Source organism: Natrix helvetica (assembly GCF_964273705.1).
Source record: "Natrix helvetica genome assembly, chromosome: Z".
NCBI classification, from domain to species: Eukaryota; Metazoa; Chordata; class Lepidosauria; order Squamata; family Natricidae; genus Natrix; species Natrix helvetica.
This window is the reverse complement of record NC_138554.1, coordinates 41655046-41662837: the sequence shown is the minus strand read 5'-3', so window position 1 is coordinate 41662837 and position 7792 is coordinate 41655046. Positions and strand designations below refer to the sequence as shown.

The following is a 7792-nucleotide window of genomic DNA, read 5'->3' as shown; positions in this document are numbered from 1 at the left end:
CAAGGGGCTGGATTAGAAGACCTCCAAGGTCCCTTCCAGCTCTATTCTGATTCAGTATGAAGGATTTGTATTAGGTATACAAAATAAAAGTGGGATAAAAACAAAACTGCAAGTTACAAGTTCACATTGATTTTTTAAAAAACCCAACAGTTGTTCACATTCAACTATCCCTCAGATCTCCAGATTTTGCAGGCTACAATCTAAGGAATATAGGAAGAATCGGCAAAGTACCAGATTAGGGAAAACAGGCCCTTGATAGAAAAGCAGCAGGCAAATCAAATCTAAGGCGAGAGCCTTAGAAATACGTTTGATGAAAACCAAAATTCATGATAGCAACAAAAATGGCACAGAATGCAATTTCGTATACGAAATTTCCCATGCATTACAAAACGTGGCTGATCCATTTCCTGCACAAGAAGGCTCCCCACGTTCCACACCACGAAATAACCAGAACGCGTGACCCTTCTGTCTTCCTCTAGCTAGCATCATCTTATGAACCATCTCCGACAGCGTAAGGGAGCTAGCCAATGGGCGAGCAAGGAGTCTTTTGGAACTACCCAATCCTCTTTGAGTGGAGAGAGAGAGAAAGAGAGAGAGAAGGATCGTGCGGAGACCCCGCCCAAAACGCGAATAGTGAAAAAAGTTGTATCCCGTCAACCCCTGGGCGTCGCGTCAACCAATAGGAGCGGAGGACGCAGTGATACTTTGGCAAGGTGAGCGAGGGCGGGCGGGGCTTGGTTTGCGCTGGTTGGAAGAGCCGCGATTTTGAGGGTTCAGTGGAATCTTCCTTTGCTCTAGTCTAGAAGGTGAGTAGCGTAGCGCTTCGGAGGGACTGCAAGCCGCAGTAGGTGCTGCACCTGAAGGAGGCGGGGAGCTGTGCAAGGGAAGCCGGGGTACTTGAGGGTACAGACCGCTAGAAAATAATGATTAATAATGTACAGAGATGCAATGAGGAAGTCAGACAGGACGAAGGTTCCCTCCCCCCCCCGGTGGTATTTTTATTCCCCCCCCCCAACAGCTTCTTATTTCTGACTAACCAAAATAACATGGCTTAAAATCTCTTAGGGCTTCTAGAAGTTGCACAACCTCTTCTCTTACAAATTTCGGAGAACTCCCAACCTGTGATTGATCGACGTTACTATTATTGAGTTAGACTACAACCCGTCTTTTCAAGGTGTAATCCTGATGCCAACAAGGAATAACTCCATTGAACACGGTGAAATTGGCTTCTGGATAATTGTATATTTGACTGATGTTAGGGAGAACAAACGAATGGGTGGTTCTACTCTGATCCTCAAAAGCTGTTTATGTTGTGCTGAGAAACTGGCAAAACCGATGAAAAATGGGAGTTTAAATGGGAAAAGAGAAATGAATGGTGCATCTAAAATTTTTACATGCCTAGGATGGGTATATTAAAGAAAAAGTACTGGGATGCTGTTAGTGATATATTTTAGTATCTGGTTTGGTTAGAAAGTTCTTGTTTGAAGCAGGAAAACAGAGAAAAGAGATTTTGTATGAGATAGCTGTAGTAGCATATTTGTAACTAGAGTCAGATATGTGTCATCCCCTGTGAGCATTTTCTTTCCATCACAGCTTAATATTTTTCAATATCACTAATAGAATCTATAGCCTGTAAAAGAATGAAAAAAGTAATTTTCTGTTGAATATCATAGCCATAACAACATGTGCTTTTCTGATAATTTTTCATTATCTTATTGTAATAATGTCAGTAGGAGTCAGTGTAACAGAATTAATACCTATCACATCCCTTCCTTTCTTTCCTTCCTCCCTCCCTCCATAGTATTCATGTTAACTTATAGATTTAATACTCCACATTTAGTGATTGTTCGCATAAAGTTATTTTATGACCAATTCTTGCATTTGTCATCCTTGAAGGTTTGTAAAACAAAGGAAAGCCAAAGTACAATCATTATGCACAGCCATGATTTCATTTAGCAACACTTTGCTTAACAACTGAGTTGCTAGTCTCAATTGTGGTTGCTAAATCTACCATTTAATTTTGTATTTATACTTCGTTAAAAAATATACTAGTAATGGGAAGCCAACAGGTAAAAGAAAAACATTTAATAATGGCAATATTTTGCCATACAGTGGTGGAGGTGTTTGTGTGTGTCTTTTTTAACTCAATTATTTTTTAAAGATATGTGCATCTCATTGTAGCTCTTTTCTTCATTCAGGACAATCAGAATGCAGACTCCAGTAACTCTTCTGGCTTCACCAGCTCTGGTATGGAATGTTTGCCTTATACTTGGCTTAATGGAAAACTAATAAATACATTTTTCTTAAATTATTTGATCTAACTGATCTATATAATTAACATTCGTATTTTACAGAGAAAGCTAAGTTACTTTTTCTAAGCCGCACAATGAATTTTGGCAGATTATTTGCTGATCCTTGTTAAATTAGTTTCTAAAAAAATTATTAAAATTAAAATCAAATAATTCTGTAAAAAGTGCAAACAAAATGTCTCCCATTGTATTTGCTCATCTGCTAGGCAAGATTTCTGTCATTTATTAATAACATGCATTTGGGCAAAATGGACTTCCTAGAATAATCAGGCTGTGGACCATCTTGTTAATTCTCTACTCTGGAATCTGTTTTCCTTCCAAAAAAAAGGCCAATTGATGTGTTTCAAGGCTAGTTTATGCATTTACAAAGTGGTTAGCATAGTAATGGTTTCTGGTTCCAGACAAGTTTAGAAGCAGCCTATATTTGAAATTCTGCAATTTTCTTTCTCTTCTTGAACAGCGCATTTCCACAAATGCACAAATTATCCCTGGAACTCTTGGATCAGAGATATAAGAAAAAAAAACAATTTGTTCTGGAGCCAGATTGTTTCAACATGGACAATTTTCCACATCATCTATGACTGTTAATTTATCCAAAAATTTACAATAGAAAGAAAAAAGTGTCTTTACTTAACAGCCTTGTAATAATGTGACTAAGACAAAATGGCAATAGACTGTTAACTATGTCTGGCAACATAATATACAATATCCTGGATATTTAAAAATCTGATGTTTATGTTTTGAAGTATAAATTCAATTGTACACTATATATTTACAATATTTTCCATTTTCCCACAATTAAAATAGAAAAGTACTATTTAAAGTACTTTACTCATAATAAAGTACTTTATATACAATAATCTATCAGATTTGTCCATTTGGTGCTGTCCATGTGTATAAATGTGTTGAATAATATAAAAAAGATTATTTTTTGGTATTTCCTTGAGAACATATTGAAGGTCACTGTAAAAAATTTCAGTGTAAATGTAAGTAATTTTAAATCAATTTGGATTAGCTTAGGTTTGAATAGCTAGTTTAGACCACTGCATAGATTTGTATGTAGTTGGCTATAAACTGAAATGTTTTTCTCTCTAGCTCCGATGCTGTTCTCGAATTCTAACTAGGCCAGCTTCTCTATCTTTACTGAGTAGGCCTGAGACTCAAACTGTGCAGGTAAGTATAAATAGTTGTTATTATACATTATATTCTAAAAATACAGAAATGGCTCTATTTGACCCTTGGATCTATAGGACATTACTGGCCTCCTGTTACAATATTTTACAATCTGGAAACATCAGAAAAATTTTATATAGTCTTTTGCACAAAGGGAGGGAGGTAATGTCACTATAGGAATTATTTCCATATGACCAAGAAGGTTTAATGTTACTTAAATAACACCAGAAAGAATTCTTTTGTAATGGTTCATAAACCACAAGCATAGGTGAACACAAATATGGAAAAGAAGACAGTGTGCATCCTGATATTATTATTTCCCCCCTAGTCTAATTGCCATCTTCCCAACTGATGTTTCTTTACCTCTCACCATTAGTGTAAAAATTACTTCAAATTAGATGGTTCCTGAATTTCAACTTCCAAGGACCATTTAAACATACATACATACATACATACATACATACATACATACATACTTACATTCATTCATTCATTCATTCATTCATTCATTCATTCATTCATTCATTCATTCATTCATTCAATGTTAATGCTACCTGATTCCAACTGACTATATTTCTATTATTCTTGTTCAGTTGCTTTCTGGAATTTCCTCTTAATCATAAAAGATCACACAATTAGGATCTCATATATGGACAAACGTTTCAAGTAAATCTGTCCAGTACTGAGGTTTTCAGAATCTGCATATTTGTAGTTTAGTGGTAGCTGTCATCTTTAAATAGGCACAGATGAGGTTTGGATTTTATAAGATTTCTTATAGGGAGTTTGACTTATGGAAATTTAACCTTGGTTTTTGTTCTACAAAAACTCTCATGTGGCTTTCTATGTTTTTTTTATTATGAAGCTCCAATACTTAGAAACTATAAAAAGCCTTTAGTCCTCCAGATGCTGTTGAATAATAGTCTCTATCACTATCAATTATGCTAGCTGGGGCTGATGGGAGATAGAGGTCAACATTATTATGAAAATTGCACTTCTACCTTTGGCTAAAGGTTTGGCAAGCCATTAACCTTGCTGTTTCTTTACTCTCACATCTGTCCTTGATATATCCTAATATATTACCAGCTAAATGCTGAATTAAATATTTTTGTGTAAGAAAACCATGGAACCTTCAAATGTTTGGCTCAAACTGTACTAATTATTTGCTCATTTCACAGCCTTTTGGCTTTTCCACTCATCAGCTGGCTCATCGGGAAATCCAAACCAGCTCTGTCTCCCGTGATATTGATACAGCTGCTAAATTCATTGGTGCTGGTGCTGCTACGGTGGGAGTAGCTGGTTCAGGAGCTGGGATTGGAACAGTATTTGGCAGCTTAATCATTGGTTATGCCAGGTAAACTAATATGCAAGAATTATTTCTATGTAGTTAGAATCTATTTTATAACCTTTGTCCACAAATAAATCCATCTTCTAAGAAGTAAATTTTGCTGATAGTTGAGAAATACTGAAACTTTAGTTAGGGAAGACTGTAAACTTAGAATAATTTTATTGTCACTTTGGTATACATTAAAATGAAATTAGATTGCATATAGCTCTTAAATGATCTTCAACTCTAATAAAAACATGACAAAATAAACAAATACATAAATACAAAATTATGAATATATCCACATATACTATATGACAAGGAGAAACAACATAGTCTAGTTCAGATGTATACATGTATATGGCGAGAGAAACGAATCTTGTGAGTTTATCAGACAAATGTCATAGGGAACAAAGCTGTTACAGAATCTGGTAGTCCTGCTAGAAATACTTCAAAACCTCCTCAGAGGGGAGCAACAAAAACAGACTGTAGAGCGGGTGTGTGGGGTCTCTAACAATGCTTTGAGCTCTAAGCACATAGTATTTATAAGCAGTATCTTGAATGACAGGAAGCGAGCTTCCTATAACCTTCTCGGGTGTCCTTACCACTCTCTTTATGGAATTTCTATCTCAGGCACTGCAGCCACCAAACCAAACAGTAATGTAGTTTGTTAAAACACTCTCAATCTGTAAAAAGTGGCAGGCTTAATGGATTCCACTTATCCTGACTCATATGGATATAATGGTGGTGGTATCTTTTTGTATATCTTCAAGTAATTCTGAAAGGAAGGCATTGCAGAAGAGTAGATTTTTCGGACTCAAACCATCAACTTTCAGGAGAGATGCAGCTAATGCTATGATGTATCCCAGCAGTGCCCAATCTTTGTAGTTTGGTGGTCTGGTTTTGGGGAGGGAGAGGGGACCCGAGCCATGAGCTCCATGTGCATGCATGCCGGCCCCTGGCCCAGTTCTGAATAGGCCATGGCTCGGTAGTGGGCTGTGGCCTGGGGTTTAGGAACCCCTGATATATCCATTGATTAAGAGAATCATAAACAGTTCCAAAGCACGCAAAGCATACTTGTCTTAAATGCATGTTTTTACCATCTGGGGCATTATCTCTGTTTTCACAAAACAATTATATTTCTGTTTTATTGTCATTTTTCTCCCCTCTGCACGGTATATAGATATATGTGTTCATGAAACTTTGAATCAAAAAGCATGGCTTTTTTTTTTTAGAAAAATGATGTAAGTAGTACTTGACCAAAATTGACCCTGAATTTTCCATTGCTAAGCAATGATTGTTAAATTAATTTTGCCCCATTTTATGATATTTCTTGCCACAGTTCAGTGAATCAGTGCAGTTGTTAAGTTAATAAGATTGTTAAGTGCATTTAGATCCTCCATTGACTTTGCTTGTGAGAAGGTCACAAAAGGTGATCACATGACCCTGGGACACTGCAATCTTCACAAATGCATGCCAAATGCCAAGTGTCCAAATTTTGATCACATGACCACAGAGAGGCTGCAAACAGTTATGTGAAAATTTGTCATGTCTTCCCCCCCCCCCCTCCCCCAGTACCAGTGTAATTTTTATCAGGCACTAAATGAATGGTTGTAAATTGAAGATTACCTGTAAAGCATTTTGCATTTAGGAACATCTTTTATTGAATATTAAACTTACGAGAATACTGAGATCATATTCAGCTCTTTTGGTTTAAATGATCCTTGTTTTGAGAAAAACAATTCCAGCTTCATTCTAGCTTCTGGAATCTCTCCTTCCATTCACTCTAGGGACAAAGTAACCAGAAGAAAAGCTAAAATATATAATCCAATGCTGACAAAACAGAAGCAGTTTCTATATATATATATAGCCTTTATTTACATAGGAGCAGAACTATGCAAACTTTCCTAAGATTTTAAATAAATTATAGTCAAGTACCTATGATCTATGCTGTTTAACAATTGTCAGGGTCCATAATAGTTTGGAAAACATTATGTAATATTTTATTCTGGAGTATTTAATAAGAATTTATGTCACGGGCTTTTCTTTTCTTTTTTTTCTATCTACAGGAACCCATCCCTCAAGCAGCAATTGTTTTCTTATGCTATCCTTGGTTTTGCCCTTTCGGAAGCCATGGGGCTCTTCTGTTTGATGGTGGCGTTCCTGATTCTGTTTGCCATGTAAAAAGGCTCTGCTGTCCTCTCAGTTTAAGCCTTCTGTTAGAGATATAAACAAACTTTAAATAAATATGATTCAAGGTTTTTTTTTTTGTTTTTGTCATTTATTATTCTTTATACTTCACATAGAAACAGGGAAACAGAAAACTGACAACAGAAAATGACCTAATGGTTCATTGAGTCTGCCCTTTTGATGTTTTTAATTTTATTTTTAATTTTTTTGTCAGATGATGGACATGTGTTTATCCCAAGTATGTTTAAACTCAGTTATTGATGATTGACCCACTATCTGCACTGGAAGTTGGTTCCAAGTTTCTATTGTGCTCGAATTAAAATAGAAATAAAATACTTCCCACTAAAATAATGTACTGTAACAGTCCATCGAAAGTTGAGTCTGACAGCAGCCCTTTTATAGTGAGCTGTCAGACCCTTCGACCAATAGGATTAAACTTCTGTTCCCGCCGGAACAGAGGACCTTGGTGGAAACCACTGTAGTTAGAGCAAGTATCTAACACCCCTCCCTTCTTAGATGGAACAATCCTACTGGTAACGTAGTCACACAGGTAGGCGGGCTTTTGGGTAGCTCTGCCTGACCTGCGCAGTTAAGTAGGAGGAGTTTTCTTGGACAGGTTGGATGGACCTGTTTGCTCCGCAGCTCTGCTTGGTGGAAGCTCCTGGAACCTTCCTCAGGCCGCGGCTGGAGCTTCTGGAGCCAGTTCGCTCGGAGCTCGCTGTGGGCCTGCAACAAAACCAGATAAGTTTCCCGGTACCCTCGGGCTTGAGCTGGCTGTGGAAGGAGTAGGTGTTTG

General features: G+C 37.0%; 1 protein-coding gene across 4 annotated transcripts; it reads left to right on the top strand.

Annotated features, from left to right (window-relative positions):
- Positions 1 to 625: 625 nt before the first annotated feature.
- On the top strand, positions 626 to 7072 carry ATP5MC1 (ATP synthase membrane subunit c locus 1). Of its 4 annotated transcripts, none has more exons than XM_081931949.1 (5): positions 626 to 713; positions 2199 to 2247; positions 3405 to 3482; positions 4658 to 4833; positions 6876 to 7072. In XM_081931949.1, the coding sequence occupies exons 2-5, from the start codon at positions 2209 to 2211 to the stop codon at positions 6988 to 6990; spliced, it is 408 nt and encodes a 135-aa protein (XP_081788075.1). In that variant the 5' UTR covers positions 626 to 713; positions 2199 to 2208; the 3' UTR covers positions 6991 to 7072. The 4 variants fall into 4 exon arrangements, with proteins under 4 accessions (XP_081788075.1, XP_081788074.1, XP_081788076.1 ...); XM_081931948.1 differs by lacking the exon at positions 626 to 713 and adding an exon at positions 714 to 806; XM_081931950.1 differs by lacking the exon at positions 626 to 713 and adding an exon at positions 795 to 903.
- The last annotated feature ends 720 nt before the right edge of the window (positions 7073 to 7792 follow it).